Source organism: Lycorma delicatula, chromosome 5, assembly GCF_047948215.1.
Source record: "Lycorma delicatula isolate Av1 chromosome 5, ASM4794821v1, whole genome shotgun sequence".
Taxonomy (NCBI): domain Eukaryota; kingdom Metazoa; phylum Arthropoda; class Insecta; order Hemiptera; family Fulgoridae; genus Lycorma; species Lycorma delicatula.
Genome location: NC_134459.1, coordinates 152,253,857 through 152,276,240, shown reverse-complemented (window position 1 = coordinate 152,276,240; position 22,384 = coordinate 152,253,857). Strand labels below are relative to the sequence as shown.

At 31.0% G+C, this 22,384-nt stretch overlaps 1 protein-coding gene across 3 annotated transcripts in view; it reads left to right on the top strand.

The window, feature by feature from the left end:
- LOC142325498 (1,5-anhydro-D-fructose reductase-like) overlaps positions 1 to 20,745 on the top strand; it is a 31,848-nt gene extending 11,103 nt beyond the window's left edge. For 2 of the 3 annotated variants that reach the window (XM_075367342.1, XM_075367341.1), the window contains 4 exons: positions 8,929 to 9,102; positions 13,325 to 13,540; positions 17,806 to 17,954; positions 20,475 to 20,745. In XM_075367342.1, the coding sequence (XP_075223457.1) occupies positions 8,929 to 9,102; positions 13,325 to 13,540; positions 17,806 to 17,954; positions 20,475 to 20,517 (582 nt within the window). In that variant the 3' untranslated portion in view covers positions 20,518 to 20,745. The remainder of the gene's footprint in view (positions 1 to 8,928; positions 9,103 to 13,324; positions 13,541 to 17,805; positions 17,955 to 20,474) is intronic. The other variant, XM_075367343.1, reaches the window with a different exon arrangement.
- The last annotated feature ends 1,639 nt before the right edge of the window (positions 20,746 to 22,384 follow it).

The following is a 22,384-nucleotide window of genomic DNA, read 5'->3' as shown; positions in this document are numbered from 1 at the left end:
GAGCCTCCTAGTAGGTGTACAATTTACTCTTGGCACCAGACCTTCGCTGAGACAGGTTATTCTGTTAAACATGCAAAATTACTAGGACCCCTACGGGTCCCTGAAGCTACTGTGGAACAACTCAGAGAAAGCTTTGCACAAAGCCCGAAGAAATCAACTCCATGTGTGTCACTTGACACTGACATTCCACAAGCAACTGTTTGCGTATTACGTAAACTATTGGTTTTTTTTAACCTATACCTCATGAGATCGGATTTACCATTTGCCATAACTCGATCTCAAGAAGGGTGTCTTTTCGCCTTTAACATCTCAGGTGGCCTTACTGAGCCACCTATGCCATTCCCACCTGATCCACCAGGTCTAGGTCCTTTGGTGCCTTGCCTGTAATGGCGTATGCCCCCCGAGGGGTTCCCCCATCGGGACTGGTCTTTTCTATTTTTCCCTCTTACTTCTCCCGGAGTCCCCAATCAATCAATGCAATGGGACACCTAAGAATCCCATCCCTCATGAACGAGGCTCTCCTTTCTTTTTCCTGTTTAGCCTCCGGTAACTACCGTTTAGATAATACTTCAGAGGATGAATGAGGATGATATGTATGAGTGTAAATGAAGTGTAGTCTTGTACATTCTCAGTTCAACCAATCCTGAGATGTGTGATTAATTGAAACCCAACCACCAAAGAACACCGGTATCCACGATCTAGCATTCAAATCCATGTAAAAATAACTGGCTTTACTAGGACTTGAACGCTGGAACTCTCGGCTTCCAAATCAGCTGATTTGGGAAGACGCGTTCACCACTAGACCAACCCGGTGGGTTATGAACGAGGCTCCCCGCTCTTCCCTACTCTAACCATATATACCACCCCGTTAATTTTCATCATCGTCTACCTCCTCTTGTGCCTTCTTTTTTAATATGATGACAATCATATTATTCACCATGTTCCAGTTCCTGGGACCATCTAGCATTACTGTGATCACGTTTTCTGGTGTTAATCTACCAATTGTGTCTGCTTCTCTTCTTTCCTCCTCCCACCTATGAATTTCCCAGTGAAATACTGTGTGTTCTGCTGTGTCACAGTGCCCGCAGTATATAAAGTCCTGGGATCTCCTCAGCTTTCTTTCGTACAGAAATTGGTTAAAACAACTATGGCATTCAGAAATTGTGTCATAACACAGTTCACCTTGCTTCCTGACCAGCCATGGCTTAATTTCTGGTAATAACAGTTTGGTCCATCCTCCCACATGTGCTCCATCTCAGTTGCCACCTTTCTTTGGTTTCCTTCATCGCCTGTTCTTTACTTATTCCTTCTGATGTTCTAACCACCTCTTCTGCTACCAAATCTAGTATAGGCATTCCGGCCACCACTAATAGGGCTTCTGTCGAGACAGTTCTATAGGCTCTTGCTGCTCCAACCACCAGCAGTCTTTGCAAGCTAAGCAGTTTATTTCTTGCCGTCTATTTTTCCAGTGCTCTCTTCTAAGCTGGCACTGCATATAGGACGATGAACCTTGCTGCTGAGGCCGATAATCTCCTTTTGGCCAAGCTCGGTTCACCAATCCTATTTATCAGCTTGGTGACTGTTGCAACTGTTCTTCTACTCTTATTCACAGCCATGAGGCTGAAATGACTTCTTTTCATCAAGGCAAGTGTCAAGGTACTTCGCCTTTGAAACTGGAACAATTTCAGTGTCAGCTACCATTAATCTTATTGGGTTTAATTTGCACCTCGCCATCTTAATTACTAGCTGTGTTTTCTGTGGTGGAAGATTGAGTCTTCTCTATTCTAACCATTTGAATGGCCATGTTTCCTTTCCTCATTATCTCTTCCTCTGTTTTAGTGAACGATTGCATCTGAAGCCATGGAAACATGAGGAAGATAAATCCTTTGAAAAGATTTTTTCCTTCTAATAAATAAGAGTGTCGTATCAGCTTGTGGGTCTCTGAAATCTGTTAAAATGTTGAGGTGTGTCGCCCTGCTTGTTATAGTAAATTACAAAGAATAGTGCCACAAACTACTAGCTCTTAAGTATACAGGGAAAGATAGAGTGGTAGTGGTACCCCATAAGACACTGAATTTCAGCAAGGGAGTGATTTTTTGCCATGACTTGGCTGATGTAGAGTTACCTGAAGTAACAGAAGAGTTGACACCACAGTTACTAACATCAGTGCAGAGAATTATGAGAAAGGAGAATGGTGTTGACATACCAACATCTTCGTCATGTCAATACCACTTACTTTTTCTAACTTCTTCAAGTCCGACTGTTCTTGACTGAATAAGAGTAGGTTACCTTTCTATTCGTGAACGAGCATGTATATAGATAATCCCAGACACTGTTTCCATTGTCAGGGGTTTGGTCACAATAAAGATGATTGCACGAAAGAAAGGTCTTTTCGTATGGGGCTGTATGGGACACGATGACAACACATGGGCTGAAGTAGAAAAATATGCAAATTGTAAAGATCCACATAAGGAAAGGTCTCGAGAATGCTCCATTTACAAAGAAGGAAAGGTTATCTTGAAGATCTGTACTGAACAGAAAGTGCCCTTTCCTGAGGCTTGTCGGGAGTACAAAAAGTCCCTCAACATGAGGTATCCTGGTGTTAGTTTTTTGTTTAGGCTCTCTCTTCTAACAGCATACAAGAAGAGAACGAATGCGAATCTTGCAAAGAACTGACAAAATTAGGAAAAGCCTTATCAGATCAGTAAATTCCCTCACGGGTGCAATTACAGCAACGATCACTTGCAAGAAGGTAACTTCTGCTAAAAAGACCGATGGTGGTTTATCTAAAACCACTTCAATCGGTACACTACCACATAAAGTTGTTGCTGCACTGATTACACAGCTAACTACCAAGATCCATATGAAGGGATCACAAATACATCATCGCCTGGCATGGCATCTCGTCCTCCCAGGCTTCCAAGTCCCCACTACCATCTCGAGGTCTCTACAAGGATGTGGTGGCAGATGAAGTGCCCGAAGAAGCAAAGCACTTCAGGCAGTTATAAAAACCATAAAGAAAAACCAGATGGTATTTGATAAGTAGTCTGCATGTAGATTTGTACATATTACGTGAAAAAGTTTTTTATATGGGTACAGATATTATTCAGTGGAATGTTTACGGTATCCGTTCTCACCGCGAGGATATTGAATTCCTATTACAGAAGGAAATTCCATTGATTCTGTGTCTGCAGGAGACTCGCCTCCGTCCCCAGCCTGAAGTATCTATCCGCTAATCTGTCTGTGAAAGATGCAAAAATCATACTGAGGACAGAGTACGTGAAGGTGTAATTGTTTTCCTGAAGGAAATCGTATTAGGCACGTGGATTCCGTTGGTAACAAACTTCATTGCAGTCTCAGTGAAGATACTGGCGACGCTTAAAATGAATATCTGCAACTTATACCTTCCCCCAAATTCCGATGGCAGTGAGGATATTTCAATCTGTTTTCATAAATTCCTTTGCCATGAGCAATAATTGGCGATTTCAACATTCATCAGTATTTGTGGGGCTCATCATCATGTTCTAACCGAGGCACTACAGTTGATCGATTGAGGTAGAACTTGAATCTTTGCTTGTTGACCGATGGGTCGTACACGTTTATATCATCTTCATCAGGTACATTTTCATGCATCGGTCGTCGTTGTGTTCAGTATCCCTACTTCCATGACTTACATGTTGCGTTTGCAAAAACGTTTTTAGAAGCGATCACAGACCGGTTGTTATCTCGGTCGGTAATAGTGATTTACCTCAGAGTCAGCCACGCAGATGTATGGTTGGGAAAGCAGACTGGATCGGGTACAAAGATTCTTTTAGCCAATATGACAAGAGTGGTGCTCGATCCATCAACTTACCAAGTTTACACACCTAATACTCGATAGTGCAAGGGAATGCATTCCCTCTAACATCTGGAAAGTCAGGGGGCAGCCTGCTGTTCCATGGGGAGGACGAAGACTGCAGAAGTGTACTAAGAGATCATTGCAGGACTCTACGCAATTTCAATCGAAGACCTATGACAGAATTGCCCTACGCATTCCGGAATGCGAGAGCTGTATGCTGTCGAGTGTTTTGGTGTGCTAAAGGGAAAGCGTGGCTGAATTATGTGAATATAATTTCTCGGACAACACCATCATTTGTTGTATGGAGAAAAGTTCGGGCCATATATGAATCACGACAATCTTCGCAGCGATTGGACTAGAAAACAACAGCATCCTCGTAACGAAGAATAAGTTTGGAAAAAAAATAAGTTTGTCAGTTTCACTTACATTCATCATATTGTCGGGAGTTTATCTGGTATAAGTTGTAGTAGAATGTGTGCCATTTGTTAACGGAGATTCACAAAATGAATTAAACAGGCCTTTTTCTGTTGATGAGCTAAGGTATGTCTTGAATAATTCTCATGACTTTTTCCCTGGAAATGATATCAGGCTCAGCTTGTTTTCTCAGTTCCTGGACACTGCATTACATCTTTTATTTATTTACAACAAAATATTTTCAGACCAGGTTTTTCCAGAGTCTTGGTCAAAATCATTGATGATTCCCGTACTTAAACCTCATAAATCATGCCCCTCAAGTTATCATCCAGTCTCATTGACCAGCACCCTGTGCAAGTTGATGGAACAAATGGTAAACTGTACTTTAATGTGGTTCTTGAAAGAAACGCTCTAATTGCTCCTGAAAAATTTGATTTCTGCCGAGGTAGATTGTCTATTGATCATGTAGTTGCCCTGGAATCTTATATTAAAACACCTTCCTACTTTTCCAACACCTGGTTGCTGTATTTTTCGATATGAAAAATACGTACAACACGGTTTGGAGGAAAGGAATTCTAAATACAATGTTTGAATAGGGTATAAAAGGGAATCTCCTTGCATTTATCAGGGGTTTCCTATAAATAGTTGGTCCTTTTGAGTTCGAGTTGGAACGACAATATTCAAAATTTTCAAACTAGATTATGGAACACCACTGGCAAGTAACCTGAGTTACCTTGTTTGCTGTAGCCATAAATAGTACAACAAAGTGTGTGCAATAACCCATTATGTGTTCATGGTTTCTAGATGATTTTTCAATTTAGAACTAAATGACATTGCATTTAGAACTTTAGCTACTGCTGAGGGAGTGCTTCAACCCACAATAACCCGTTTAAAATGGTGCCAAGATGGGTGCCAGTACTATCTGCAAGATGGAGCACCACCTCATTACCGTCTAGAATTCAAAGGTTTTCTTGATATTCGATTCCCAGGTCAGTGAATTGATCATGAGGATTCAGTTGCATGGCCTGCTTGCTCCCCAGATTTCATCCTGTTAGATTTTTTCTTGGGGGATTTCATTAAGGTGAAGATTATGTACAACTTTGCCTGCTGATCTTGTTGAACTAAGACTTCAAATTAATGCAGCAGCTGCACAGGTAACGCCCAACTTGCTGGCTACAGTCTGGAATGAAATCAATTTCAGGTGGGATGTATGTCGCATTACAAATGGAAGCCATATCAAAACAAAGTGAATGTTGGGTGACAAACTTGATGTGCTTTTCCATGAAATGAGAGCACAACCAAATCTGTAAGTTATCTCAATAAATTTTTATATGATTTAAAGTTGTGAAGTCCTTTTTGAATCACCCGGTATTATCACATTACAAATAAACCATGATGTAATGATTCAGGTGCTTTACTAACTTGGCAAGCAAGTTTAAAAAGAGGCGATTACAGAGATCAAATAAAAGCAGAAATTACTTAAAATAGACAGAAGGTATTAATTCCAAACCTCCCTGATAATTTTGTGGTAATTTCTGACACCTCATATCACAATGCCGATGTAGGAAAATCACCAATTTACAATTCAAGAAAAGACAATATGATAAAGTGGTTGCAGAAGCATTCTGTTCCTCATTCTAACTTGATGCTGAGATTGCAGTTGTGTAAATTGGTAAAAACAAATAGCTTTAGTGTCTATGTGTTTGATAAACTTTTACAAAAAAGAAAGCCATTATGTTTTCCACCTACCTCTGTAAACTACTGGATTTAAATCCTATTGAGATGGTTTGGTCAGAAACTAAAAGAAACATCATAATGTAACTTTTGATATCAAAGAAGTTATGTGAAAATAAAGTGGCCAACATGAATGAAAAAAAAATTGGAAAGTGAGATGTGATAAAGTTAAGCAATAGAGGGTGAAAATATGCAACAAGAATATGTTATTGACAATATTATGGAATCATTTATTATTTCTTTGCAGCAAGTTAGTGAAAGTGACACTGATTATTATGATAATAATTCTGATGACAGTAACCTTGGAAATGCTAATATTTCTTGTGAATTGGATGGCATTCATCCTCTATAATTAAAATTATTTTATTTTATTCCAACATTTACAAATAATTAGTTTCTGCCGTAATTTCTGATTCCATTATTTAGTGTATATAATCATCTTACATTAATTTTTGAATATCTGTTTGGAAATAAGATGGAACAATGAAGGTTATATATTTTGATTTGCATGTTATATCATTTCATGTATAGGCCTACTGTTGTACAATTCGCAGCTTCACATAAGCACTTCTGTAACTCCTGTCATGTTTACAATTTTAAAGAATGCATAAATTTTTTTTTGTAAAAAATGGTTGGATATTAATTAAAGATTTTTCAGTGGGCCAATTAAATTTGACATAACTTATATTAAAATATAAATATTAGTAAATTAAAAATGTACTAATGTTCAAAATATTAGCTCTACATTGAGATGATTAAAATTTCAAAAAATTATGATCCAATAACAACACCACAATACAATGAAGCAAGTGATAGCAGAATGATTCAAAGTGGGGCTGTCACTACTTTGGCACCAAGCACTAAGATTGTTTGCACCACCTGCAAGTGTTTTAATAGTGTATAAATGTTATAATTGTGTGTAACAGTAATTATTTTCTTGCAAAATATAATTGGGTACTAGTTCAGATGCTACATAAATATTAATTAACAAAAAGAAAGACAATGCAATAACCAATAACATTACAATAAAAATTTTTACACTGAATCAGGATTTCATTTTTGCATATTTAAAGTCAGAATATTATCTATAATAATAAAAATTATACTTCTTGTTTTTTAATTTTTTATATTTTATAAGTACTTTTGTAGTGATCAGTAATTCATAAATTACAAATTCATAAACATTTAAGTCAGAGGAAGCTATTTTGCTTGAAGCAATTGTTTTTTGCATTATAAAACTGAAAGGAGTGAAAACAATACTGCTGACATGTTTAATTTTATTTCAGTGCAATTATTACATATTTTTATCTCAAATTTAATTTTAATTATGATTTAAGGCTTAAAAGTTGAATTTATCGTAATGCACTTGCCTATGATGGCCGATCTTGAAGAGGATTTGTTAAATCATTACTCTGAAAGAGCAGGTGTTATATCTTATTTACTCATATAGAGTACAGAAGTTTATTAGATTTCTCTAAAAAACTTCTTAACTATGATGATAAAATAATTAAAAGGTACACAGAACAGCATAGTGCAGAAGATATAGACTCTCAGGACCACATTGTTAAAATAGTGCATCATAACGTGAATTTAAAAAACAATGTTTTTCTAAATTTCAAATTTCACCAGAGAAATTTGCATAGAAAAAATCTGAAGAGGACACCACATGATTTACTTGTATGCCTATTAAATTACATATTCACATTTTGTTAAAATGAAAAGTACATAAAATTTTATTTCATTAATAACTTCTGATATTTTTTCATATTTCTTAAGTGTTATTTATTTTTAACTTTTTTATTAATATAAATACATTGATTTATTAATAATTATTAACCTCAGATTGTAAAAAAAGTTTTACAATAAATAATATTCAATAATAACAATAAAAAAAAGAAATATGAAATAATATCAGAGGTTATTAATGAAATAAAATTTTATATACTTATCATTTTAAAAAAAATGTGTTTATGTAATTTAATAGGTGTACAAGTAAGTCATGTGGTGTCTACATCAGATTTGGTGAAACATCTGATTATTCTTTTTGTTTTCATTTTGCTGGTGGTTACATCATAATAATTAAAAAAAAAGAACAGTATAAGATAGGTACAAGACATACAAGAGTAATAAAGGGACTTTTACTCTATCCTGGTATTTCAGGTAAGATTGTTGAATTAATAATTGTATAAATATTAATAACTAATATTTTAGCAATTGCATTGCATAATTGTCCACTTTATTAAAGAATTGGAGGATCATATCTCACTTTCAAATGAAATAAGTTTAAATGAAATGCAGCAAAACATGTGTGTATGTAATTTAATAGGCGTACAAGGAAGTCATGTCATGTCTACATCAGATTTTTTATCATATAAAGAAATCAGAAACAACTGCATTTAAAAATATATTATAAAGTACATATTTTTGTTTCAACAACAAATTTTTTTCAATTGTTTACTTCTTCACAGACTTAATTTGTACATTTTAAGAAGTTGACTTAAATTTATTTTCATGTAAAAAATGATTCCAGTAAAAATGGATCAATGTTTTATAATTCAGAATGTAATAGAAGTGAAGTCTTATATCTAGGATTTTAAACACTAAATTATTAGAAAAGATTTTTTTCCCTTTAAGAAATTTACTATTTATATCTGTGACAAATTGTAAAATCATCAATGTTATGGATGATACTTTTCTGGTTTTGAGTTATGAAAAAATTATCTTGAATGTAGCAAACCTTGAATTTGGGAGGGGTGTATTATTTAGAAAGATAAAAATCTACATGCATGTTAACAGAAATCAGCTTTGCAATTGAATTTCCTGGTTTGACTGTAAAAACACTTTAGTTACTTTGGTTATGTTGATGTAAATTAAAGGAATATGATAATATAATAATTTTCATTTTCAGTATAAGTTTATATATGAAATTTATTATATTTCAGGAAACTGTGACAGCAGAAGATTTTGATGAAAGTGTAACACTAGAAGAAAAGTGGCAGAAAATGGAAGAGTGCGTTCATCTTGGTTTAACTAAAAACATAGGTGTTTCTAATTTCAAAAGTGAACAAATTGAAAGAATTCTTAAAATAGCAAAGATTAAACCTGTTACAAACCAGGTAAATAGTTCTGACAACTTCAGATTGTTCTGATAAATAATTTAATTAGTTTAATTTGTTCACAATTAATTTTTACATTAAAAAAATGATTATTTTTTACCAAAAATTGATTTTGGTAACCAAATTATTGTAGATTATTAATCTACTTAATTAATTCACAATAAAGCTTGCTATATATTTTTTATAAACACATGTGTGTATAAAACATACATATATTTTTGAAATTGTTACACTGGTCAATAATGATTTTGTTACAGCATCAATATTTGCTGTGAATTTTATTTTCCTTTCATTTTTCCAGCAAGTACATATGCATGAACAAGGCAAGTACAATATGTTATTTATTTTATTTATTGCAGCAGTTAAGTTGGTAAATAAATTATAATTGATTTAAGTTGAGTTAAACAGTTAAGAAGAATACATATTATTATTATTATTCACATAGTAATTAAAATGATCATATGATATACATAATTCATGTTATATTTTTTCTAAATGTAATTATGTCACCCATTAGTCACAGCGTTTGTCACATCCTTTACAACACAATATTAAAATAAGTGCTTTTCGTGACTGGCAGTATGAATTTGAATGCCTCTTCTTTCAGTACTTAGTTTACTGTACATGGAATCTTTACTAGAAACTTTGAGACATATGCACCATCCTGATGAATGGTGTCTTTTACAGACGCCTCAAAGCATAGTGTGAAATCAGTCCTTCTTTATGTTGGAATTAATATCCCATCAATCCCTTAAGCTGATGCAGTTCACATGGACTCATATGAAAATATGAAACTTGTGTTGGATATGATTCAGTATAAGAAACATTTGTAGAGACCTGAAAGTTGGTTTACAACTAGGGTATACAAAATTTTGTTGCTTCTTGTGAGTGGAACGTCAGAGATAGGAAGAATCATTCCATTAAAACACAGTGACCAAAAAGAGAAACATTAATTGTTGGAGAGAAGAACATTGTGACTCTAGCACTAATAAACCCTGAAAAGGTTTGCTACCCATCACTACAGAGTAAGCTACGTTAAATGAAAACTTTTGTTGAAGCAATAGATTGTGGGACTGGACTTCAATTTCTAAAAACAAGTTCTTTAATGTAACTGAGCTTCTTAAAAATTATAAAGCACTTGTATGTAATGTGTCACTTAAATCCATTCCTTAGATTCTTATCTGATGTTTTCCCTACCCGTCTTGGAGCTGTCAATGACAAACATGTAGATTGGCTTTCACCAGGAAATATCCACCATGGAAACACACTACCCCAGAAAAATTTGATGCCAAGAATACCGGGTGATTACTGCTGGAATCTCAAGACTGATGTACCTATAGTAAACTACACAGTATATTTTAGGCATGAAGAAATTGCATGTATAATATTGCTGTAGTGGTAGTCACAATGTTTTTTCTTACAACAAAAAAATAATGGTAATTACAAAAAGATATAATATAAAAGTCTGATAGAAAAAAATCATTTGCATAATTGATATCAGCATTACAAATACTATAAGATTCAGCTTTTAACATTCTTGTAACAAAAAATGAAATTTTGTTCTCCACTGTTATTTTAATGATATATACTTTGTATCCAGCAGTTATATATGATTTTTTATAGTTTTTTTTTGTATTAGAACTACATATGCAACTTTCATACTATACAAATATTGAAACATAAAATTAAAAAAAAAGTACTACTAGAGTGCAAATCAATGTACAAAATGTATAAATAACAACAAATTATTATCTTAATGTAATGTATAAAATTCCATTTAATTTTGGTATTACATTATTTTGTTTTAAGTTACATCTGTGTCTTTTAAAGACTTCAAAAAAATATTTTTGTTCTCAGTTGTGATCCATATGTACATTTATATTTTTAATTTGATAATTAATTTTTTAATTTTTTCTTATGGTGATCATGTTGTGGGTATGTTGTTTGTCTTCAGATGATTTGACAATATTTTCATTTTTTGTCATCATTATTGCTTGTGTTGGATGATTGTAGTATAATTATATATATAGTCTGTATAATTCTTATATTCAGAGTATTTTCATGCAAAAATTCAAGGCAATAAATTGACTAAACTAATTATTAGTTTAATGAAAAAGTTAAAGTAAAATTAATATACATATTCAGCACCCCAGAAAGATTCAGGGGAGTTCAAAAGAGGCTGGTAGCCTACGTTATCTCTTTTCTTTTGTTTTATTATTTTTACCAAGAGGCAGATTTCTTTCTTTACATTTCCTTGCAAACAAACCTTTTTTCATAAAGAAATCTTTTATAGCCCTAACCTTATTTTAAATAAGAGTAAAATTAAAAAGTAATAAAAATGACAAATCCTTCAAGAAGTAAGAAAAAATAATACTATTTAAATTCTTCTTTAAATATTGAACTTTTTGTAGTTGAATTGAATTAAGAGTTAGTAAGTTATTGAAAGTTGTTTTAATTCGACACCAACTTCAGAAGTAAAAATTTATTTTTATTTTTTATGTTAAGAGTATTTAGCAATTTTTATAAATAAGAATTTTTTTTTTTGTCTTCAGTCATTTGACTGGTTTGATGCAGCTCTCCAAGATTCCCTATCTAGTGCTAGTCGTTTCATTTCAGTATACCCTCTACATCCTACATCCCTAACAATTTGTTTTACATATTCCAAACGTGGCCTGCCTACACAATTTTTCCCTTCTACCTGTCCTTCCAATATTAAAGCGACTACTCCAGGATGCCTTAGTATGTGGCCTATAAGTCTGTCTCTTCTTTTAACTATATTTTTCCAAATGCTTCTTTCTTCATCTATTTGCCGCATCACCTCTTCATTTGTCACTTTATCCACCCATCTGATTTTTAACATTCTCCTATAGCACCACATTTCAAAAGCTTCTAATCTTTTCTTCTCAGATACTCCGATCGTCCAAGTTTCACTTCCATATAAAGCGACACTCCAAACATATACTTTCAAAAATCTTTTCCTGACATTTAAATTAATTTTTGATGTAAACTAATTATATTTCTTACTGAAGGCTCGTTTCGCTTGTGCTATTTGGCATTTTATATCGCTCCTGCAAGGGTCTCCTTGCAAGAAGTTGGATGTCATATGGAAATATTCACTGAGCTGGAAAATTAAAATTCCATCTTTATTGTATTCATGTTGTGTAAAAATTTCAAGAACCCCGACAAACAAAATAAATTTTTTATTATTGCCAATAGTTTATGGATTTTGTTCATAATAATGTTTGGACCTTTTCTAGTGATAGAGCAGGATCACACTTAACTGACACAAAACAGTGCTAGAATAATAAATATTAAGTTTATAGAAATTTAGCTGTTACTGTTTCTATGAAGAAGATGAGCCACATTATTTTCATTCATAAAATTTCACACCAAACAACTAATGTAGATTACTAATTAAACCTCTACAGATGTAATGTAATGGAATTTAATGAAAAACATTAATCATAATTCAATTCATATTACTGATGGAAGAGATAATTAATAGAGTGTCAATGTTACACGAATTCTTAGCTAAAAAGAATTAGCTATTTATGGTGGACTATGGCCACAAATTTATTTTCTGTAGGTTTCTTTTCAGGTTATTTCAAAAAATTTTACAGAAATAAATATCATAAATTCAAAAACAGAATATTGAAGATAAAATGTCCCACAAAGTCCAAAAACTGTTAAAAAAGAGAAGCAACTGACTTCAACAAACATTTTTATTATTCTATCTTCAGATAGAAAATGTTTTGAGTATATATTATAAAAAGATGTGGTAAAATATGCTTATTGCTACTTGTATTATTACTTTTTTTTAGTAAATATTTAATCTTACTCTAATAATTTTATAAGGTTTTTCTTAATGTGGTCGTGTAATTTTCAGCTCATCTTGTGTAACAGTAGTTGTTAATGGTTGTATGGTATTCAGTAGTGTTTACAGTGTCAGTTTACGGTGTTCAGTTGTGTATTATTACTTTGGTATATATATTGATTCCAGTCGTATGTGCCCTAGTTTACAAGTAAGACACTCATAAACAAGAAAATTTTATTTATCCCAGTTTTGGATTTATTCCACAGAAATAAACCAAAGAATTTGGCAAATAATTTAAAGTAAATTCTTATAATGATAGAATTTGAATATTATTCCTTAATAATAAAAAATCTTCATAATCTTTCTCCTTATTTCACTTTTTTAAATTTACTTATTAATTTGTATTAGGTAGAATGTCATCCATACTTAAACCAAAAGAAACTAATCGAGTTTTGTAAGGAAAGGGGAATTGTCATAACAGCATATGCACCTTTAGCATCTCCTTCATGGCCAGAAAATAATGTTTTTACTGAAAAAATTTCAAATATTTTAAATGAAATGAAAGTGAAAAATATTGCAGAAAAGTACAATAAAACACCTGCTCAGATAGTACTTCGTTATTTGGTAAGTAGTAGAAATTTGTTTGAACTTGAATTTTTATGATTTAATTAAAATCTTACATAAAATAGTTTTTTTTTTTTTCTTTGAGAGGGGTTTATTTAAAACTAATTAAAAAAATGTATATTATTTCTTCTGCCAATGTAGAAGTTTATTTAAATTAAATATTAATCTGCTTATTAATCATTTTTTATTTGAGCACTTCTTTTTAAAACTATTTATCATTTTTTTTAAAACTAAGTTGACATAATTCATCATAAATTTGAAAATGTGCCGAAGCTTAGTGTTGAATGAACAGGAAACTTAGTAATCTCATGTGAAAGATTTCAATTACTAATATTCCTGACAACTTAAGTAGACATTTCTCTATCAAATATACTATTAGAGTTTATATTTTTTTATGTTTCTGAATTTCTTTTGATTCAGAAAATGATTATAGTATATACATTTGAGAGCACATGATTTGGATCAGGCAATTTTTATATTCTGCTAAAGAAGAAAATTAAGCATGCAAACCATGCTAAAATACTTTATTCTGAAAATATTCTATCGGTGACTCTAATAAATGTGATCTTCTAACTGTTGGTAATCATTTCATAATAAAATTTTTAAAAAACTTTAAAAAATCATTTTCAACGGAACAGATGTTTCAACCAGCAAAAATATTTCATATTTGTTTTAAAAATTTAGAAAATGGTGTTGTATAATTTATTTTTTAATCCGGATACATAGTAGGTTATTACTTTAATTGCATTTAAATTAGTTGAATTCCTTCCTGATGTAATGGATGACATTAAACCGCTTCAGGCATGGAGAAAATCTAATGAATTTTTAGCCATTTTCTTCTTGTTTCTTTTACCTCTTGTCTGATTCAGATGCATTGCCTTCCACATTTACCTAAGTATTAAGTATAAACTTCTCTGTATTCTGTTGTTCGCTTTCTATTCCTCCATGTTCATGTTCACAATATCCTCATTGATACTTCCTATCTATCAGAAATAAACCTCTCTTATCCTCAAATATTTACCTCTTTCTGAAAAAGAAATTATTAATTTTTCTTAACTTTGCTATCCTGAAGCCTTGATACCTTTATAATAATCCGGTGCAAGAAAAACATTGCTACATTTCAGTGCTCCTAATTTTCTAAGTAATTACATTAATTTAATGAAGGCTGCAAAGGAGATGATGGGTCCTGTTTCATTGAAAGCAATTCCAATTAAGTAGTAGAATTAATTCTCAGTTATTACCACTTTATGTCCTACCAAATATGATATAGTTTTCTTAGCTAATCAAAAATTTATCTTTCTATCTCTTCCATATCATAAAATACTAGAGCATTCCTTCCTCAGTCTGCTTCAAAAATACTAAAATACTCTCTCTCTCTCCCTCCCCCCTCTCCCTCCCACACAACCCCCTCCCCCCCAAACTCTCTCTCTCTCTTTCGTCTTTCCAATTGTTCTTTAAATTCTCGTTGTCCAAATTTGTGATTTTTTTTTTTATTTTGCTGTTCAAATACCTCAATACCACCACCTATTTCCATATTAGTTATCTCCTTCATATCTGTAATTGTTAATTCCTAGTCTGAATAAACATCTTTAATAATTAATTTTCCTCCCTGGTTTTTTATAATCTAACAGAGGCTTTAAACCCAGCCTTAGTGTACATTTTAAAGGTAAGAGTCTGAGAAAAAAAGGATGTCACAGAAAGAACAATTACGGGTTCAGTAAACCAAAAAAAGAAGCTTCTGACAAGTTGGGAGTGCAGTCTGCAGAAAAATTTTGTTCCAAATACATCACATTGTAGCAAAACTATACTATATTATTATAAATGTTAAAAAAATTATTATATTAATGTTAATTAAGTTAGTATAATTTATCTTACTATGCATCAACAGTGTATTGAAAAATGACCCGAATAAAGCAGAAACTCACTAGGTTGGTCTAGTGGTGAACTCAACATCAGAAATCAGCTGATTTCTAAGGTTCAAAAGTTCTAAGGTTCAAATCCTAGTAAAGGCAGTTGCTTTGATATGGATTTGAATACTAGATCATGGATACTGGTGTTCTTTGGAGGTTGGTTTTCAATTAACCACACATCTCAGGAGTGATCTACTTGAGAATGGTACAAGACTACGTTTGATTTACATTCATATTCATCATCCTCATTCATCCTCTGAAGTAACACCTTACGGTAGTTTTGGAGGCTGACAGAAAAAGAAAGAAATAATAATGCAGAGCCTAAAGAGAGGCATAACAGTTGATAAGAAATTTTATTTTCCAAGGAAACAAAACTTATACAGAATGATTAATTAACAATAATATTAATAGTTAATATTCCATTTTCAAGTCATTTTTTTGCCTAACTTAAAACTTAATGCCAGTTTCCTTTCTGTACTGAATATGAATAGTTTAACCCAGAATACAAAAAATTTGATTAACAGAATTATTTTCAGTCTGTTATTACCACTTTTAAGAACAATCTCACACAAATCTGATATAATTTTTTTAAGCTGACCAAAAATGTCTCCTTTCCATCTTTTCCATATTATAAAATACTGAAAATTATACATCGGTAAGTTAAAGATAAGTAGAACTATTTTTCTATAGAACTAGATAAATTTGACATGACAATGTTCAGAATTCCTTGCTGCTTCTTCTGATATATAATATATTCATAAATCTTATACCAAATTGATAAACAGGCAAAAACCTTAGGGCATCATATACCAACAATCTTTAACTATCAAACAGTATCGACAACTACTAGTTTTTTCAAAACTGGATCGTAAATATTCAGGAATTATGAATTAATCCACCTTTAATCTAACTTCATCCTTTAAGGAGTGATTTTAAAAAAATCTTTAAGATATTACCATACATTATATTGTTAGAATTATTTTATTTCAAACTTCTACCATTTGTTACTTAGTATAAATCAAATTTTACTACTTTTCACTGTCATAAGAGAATAATGGAAAGTACTTTTAGGAGGATTATATTGCTTAAGGATTATGTTCAAATGAAAGAATTTATGCTTCCACTTGGCACCACATTATTTTAATTTTACCCACTGGGGTTGTTAAACAAATTAAATGATTGTTTACTGTTCCTGAAAAAATTCCATTTGAAATAAATTGGACAAATCTATTCTCTGTACTATTTAGGAAAAGGAAGAATTAGTTATGAGTGATTTGGTGACATAACTTCTTTCTCTTTAAATGTAAAAATTGTTTTATACTCTTTACTCTTAGGGTTGAACAATTGAAATCCTTCTGTAGCTGTAGATTAGTTTCTAAATAAATATATCTACCTAGTTTCAAGTTTCCAGTATCTCTGACCATACTGTGAATTTTTAGCCTTTATTTTAATTTAAATCTCTTAAGAGTTATAAAAATGAAATAACTTATTTTTTCTTACTTTCTTATTTTTCTTTCTTTTCTTTATTTTTCTTTTTCTTATTTTGTCTTCGAAATAATATGTGAAATTTTACATTTCTTTAGTGTGAAAAGTGAAAAGGTGAAATACATTATTGGAAAATTCAATTGAAAAGTTTTTAAAATAAAAAATGACATGATAGTAGAAAATTTGAATATATCTATATGTATATTTCTTTGTCATTATCTTTGCTTAATATTCAATATAATATTATATTACCTCACCTAATTCTGATTCTGAAAGTATAAATTAATATGTATTTTATAAAATTTTTCATAAAATTCAAGAAAATTAGTTGATAGACTGAAAGTACAAAAGTAGTAAATACTTAGATTTTGCAGTGAGCTATGTTCAGAGTAATAAAGCTAGGTTTGGTAATAGTTTGTAATTTTTCAATAATCCTTTTCTTATATTTATCAAGATGCAGAATTTTTACCTTTGTATTTCTTGTGAATTACTTTTTTTTATATAGGTAATTAATTTGTAAATTCAGTTGTTACTTAATAATAAAATTAAAAAATGCAAAATAAATTAACTTTTAATAAAAATATGCTTTAAAACACCTTAGAAAGTAAAAAAAACTCATACTTTTTCAATTATTTAAATCTTTATTTGATGAAGCTTGCATCAAATTAAGGGTTATTAAGTTATCAATTCTTTTTATTTGTTGCACGCTTTAAAATAAAATTAAAAAAAAAGTAAAGAAGAATTGAAAAATATTATTTATTGGGTATTGTTTGTCTTTTTTCAGTTTATTTCATTATTTCAAATAAATAAAAATGTTATATTTCATATAAATAAAAATAAATAAAAAAATTTATTTAACTTTTTGTACAGGTTCAGTTGGGGACAGTTCCAATACCAAAATCAACTAATCCAAAGCGAATGGCTGAAAATTTGAATATATTTGATTTCACGTTAAGCTCTGAAGATATGTTGTCCATGGATTCACTTAATAAAAATGCTCGATCATTTACTTTTAAAGCGTAAGTAACAAAGAGGATTTTAAAATTTTATAATTTTTTTTTATTACAGTCTTTTGACATGCTGTATATGTGTTTTTATTGATGAGTAAAAATGAGATAGATGAAATGACAGCTGAAAAAAAGACCAGACCCTTTCCAGGAGTCAAATCCAAGACTGCTTGATCTAGAAGACAGCGTGCTAATCATTACACCAACTGGCTGGCTAGTTAACAATATTTTAACATATTAAAAAAGTAAATGGTTATTGTTAATTTTTTTAGCAGCAATAAATAAAACATAATTGTAAAAATCAAATATAATAAAAACAGTAACTTAATACACCAACTTGATGACTAGTGTATTGATAAATATTCTGGCTTCTAAACTAGCTGGTTTCAGGTTCAATTTTTGGTAAAGTTGTACTTATTCTCCTATCATTTAATCCATCTAATTTTCTTCATAAAAATATATCCAGATGTGTGTCTGAAAGTAAAAGCAGTTTTTATCGTTGCAAAAATAACAAAAATATATTTTTTTAATATGAAAATATGACAAATGAAATGTGTGTTTAAGGATAAATCTGTAATTTATTCAAATCAGCTTAATACTCACACTTATATTAAACTATGAAATTTTCACCTTCCTTCCATTTTGCAATCAGCATTATCGAGTTAAATATGTTATAAAACATGTAAAAATATGTTGGTAATGAGATCATGAACTTTGACCATTCCCATAGTATTATACAGAGCTGATCCCGTCAGCTAGCAAAAATATAGCTTTCTGCTATATTTTGGTCTGTTTTGTTTTGAATTAAAATTAAATTTCAAAAATTTGTTTTCGTTTTCTATTGTTTTTATTTATGTAAATTTTTTCAGAATCAATTCTGTATAAATTTTGTTACAAATTTTTATTTGTTTACTGGCAAAAAAGTTAAATTATGAAAAAACTTGTGTTTTTTATTGAAATTTTTAGACTTTGTAACAGTTTTTTCAGAAACTACTAAAGATACAGACTTTTTTAAGATAAAAAAAACATATAAAACTAAAAAGTTTGACTTATTTAGTTGCTAAAAAATATATTGTGGTTCCATTTTACCCTTGCTGAAGAAATTGAGGTGAAATATTTTGCTAGAAAAACATCATTACCAGATATATGTTTATGGGAGCTTTTCTTTCTGTTTCATTTCATTCTTGTGTCCTGCCAATGGGGCAGGTCTTGCCATGGCTGCTCTCCACTTGTTACTGTCCTGTGCAGGTGTTTCTGTTTCCGTATATTTTCCTCTTTCCACAACCTCATCAATCAAATGAAATCTTCTTGCTCTTCCACTCTTTCCATTTACCAATCCTTCAACAGCATCTATTAGTATTTTATTTTCATATATTATCCTAGCCAGTATTCCTAAAACATATTCCTTTCCCCTTCTACTCTTCTCAACACCTCCTCATATGTTAACTCTATCCTGGCTACAGATGTTTACCATTTTATGCCACACCCACATCTCAAACACCCAAATTCATCATTTGTCTCCCTTTTTTAAAGTCCATGTTTCTGCACCATAAAGCATAATACTCGAAATGAAACATCTTGCCAATCTCTTCCTCAAATCTAAATTTAATTTCCCACTAGCAAACTTCTTTTCCTACTAAATGCTTCCTTACTCATTGCATTGATATTCTCCTTTTGATTTCTGTGGTACTGTTAAGATCTTCCAGGCTACTCAAGTACTTAAAATTCACACCTGCTATAGTACCTCAGTCCCAATTCTTATTAATATTTTCATTTTTGCCACCTAATACCATACATTTTGTTTTCTTTTTATTAATTTTCATCCCTAGATTTTCACAAGCCTATTTAGGTTGTTAAGCATTTTATTTAACTTTGTAATATTTTCTGCCAGTACCACCATGTCATCAGCAAATCATATACATTCTATTCTTCTATCACCTTTTGTCATCCCTTTATTATCCTTCAAACTATTGTTGATGATTTCTTCTAGATAAATATTGAATAGTGTAGGTGGCATGCAGCATCCTGTTGCATGCACTCCCCTTTCTATTTCTATATTTTGCGTAGTTTCACTTCCTATTCTTATTTTTATTTTCTGGATCATATACAATTCTTTCTTAAGTTTCCTATCTTTCCAATCAATGCCTTTCTTTATCAAAATTATCATTAATTTATCCCAACTTTCTGTTTCTGTTAAATGTGCAAATATTTCCATTCATTTCTGAACTACTCTCTCTTTCTTTTCCTGTTTAGCCTCAGTATTCAGTATAGCCTGCTCATTCAGTATTATCTGAAAGGTAATTACCTTTCATATAATACTTAAGAGGATGAATGAGGATGATATGTATGAATGTAAATGAAGTGTAGTCTTGTACAGTCTCAGTTCGACTATTCCTGAGATGTGTGATTAATTGAAACCCAACCACCAAAGAACACCAGTATCCACGATCTAGTATTCAAATCCATGTAAAAATAATTCTGAACTACTCTGAATATTGCTTATAATACTATTCTTTTATTAAATTGTTTCAGAGTCATGAATCATAGAGATTATCCTTTTAATAGTGAATTTTGATGTTTCTTGCATATTTTTCTGAAAAGATATATATGTATTATGGATCCAGAGGAAGATAAGAAATTGTATTTATGGTTTGTCTTATAGAACAGACTGTGGGGAAAAAAGAGTCATGTTCTTTTATATGAATAAATTTTTTTATATATGAGTTATGTTTTATTTTCTGTTAATTATTTTTCTAATAAAAAAAAATAAATAAATAAATAACTTTTTTCTTTATTGTTTTAATTCATTACTTTTTTCTAAATTTCTATTTATTATTTTTGCTGAAGTTTTTTAGTCAAAATGATGTATTTTTTTAAGTACATGAGACTAGATTAGTTGCTGAATTAGTACTTTATGAGCTTTTAATAGTGCGTGTACTACGCACTCGTAAAATTGGCAGAAAAAAAATAAAAATTAAATTGTCATTGAAGTAACATAATTTTTTTAGCTTCATAGTCTGCAACATCTAGAGGGAATTGAAGAATATGAAGTAAGTAAAACTGCTGCCCATGAAAGCTAACTGTTCTGTCAACCCACTTTGGTAATTATATGTAACCAACATAATATATAAATTCAAGGAAACAGCTAAATTTAAAACAGCTTATGCCTACACTTATGCTTTGTATGCTTTTTACGCTTTGTTTTTTTTTATGCTTTGCATGCTTATGCCTATGAGAGTTTCAATTTTTTTTTAAATGGAGACAGTTATAGATTGTGTAAGTCAAATTTGCACAGGATCGCAAGCACAAGTACACATAGTTCGAAGTAAAAATATAACATTTGTTACTTTTGTCTGTCAATGCATATAAATTTATGAAATTTTATAATTTTTTGTAAATAAAATGTAATAGTTCAATATTATTATTCATTTTGTTTATTCATAGAGTAATAACGACATGAATAAAGTGAAATTATGCATGATACAAGGCTATTGTTGCAAGACAAGGTGTGAAGAATAGAATGTATCAACACCACATCTCAGTTTTCCACCTTGGCTTCTACAACAAGGTGGTGTACATAGTCCAGGTTTTTCATTATTAATAAAAAAATTATAGACAAGTTTACACCAGTTTGGTGTCATGAAGGAGGATAGTCTGAATTGTAATATTTGATAAAATTTTACGTTTAATTTGATAACTTATCAGAATTTGATCAAAATCTTGAAAAAGCATCACCCACATGCTTCCAGTTGGGGAGCTAAACAAAGCAAGATTAAAATGTACCTTTTAAGAATAAGATTAATCATCAAAATTTGTTTTCTATCACTTATTTTAATAGTTTTGGGTATGTTAGATTCATTATTATATCATGAATCAAGCTTAATTTTTCCAAAAGATATATTTAGATCTATATGATTTTTGTGAGTCAGTTCTTAACAAAATTAACTAGTGTAAGTTATTTGAAAAAAACTGTCGCATAAGTGCATCAGGTTTTGGTCAAGAAAGAAAGGAAGTTACACTGGTGTAATGATTTTTGAAAATAATATTGCTTTCAGTTACCAACCCTTTTTCTTCACATCAGATCACATTTTGGATTATTGCGCAGCTAATTACGATAGAGAAACTAGTTTTTTTTTTGTGTAATTGCAATTTTTAAATGACTTTTCTAAGTACTATATTAATTTTGATAGCATGGTGAAAATTTTGATAGTGGGAGTGAAAATGAATTTTCTTTACATTTTGAGATGCGAGTAGTACGAAATTACCATTCATTTAAATTTTATCTTTAATAAGGAAACCTAAATTTAAGTGAATAGTAATTTCGTACTACTCTATATATATATATATAAATTATATAAATGAAATTTTGTTTTGTTTGTTAGTCTGTCCCGTATGCGTTTCTATATCATTCATCCGATTGCAATGAAACTTTGGAGAGTTAT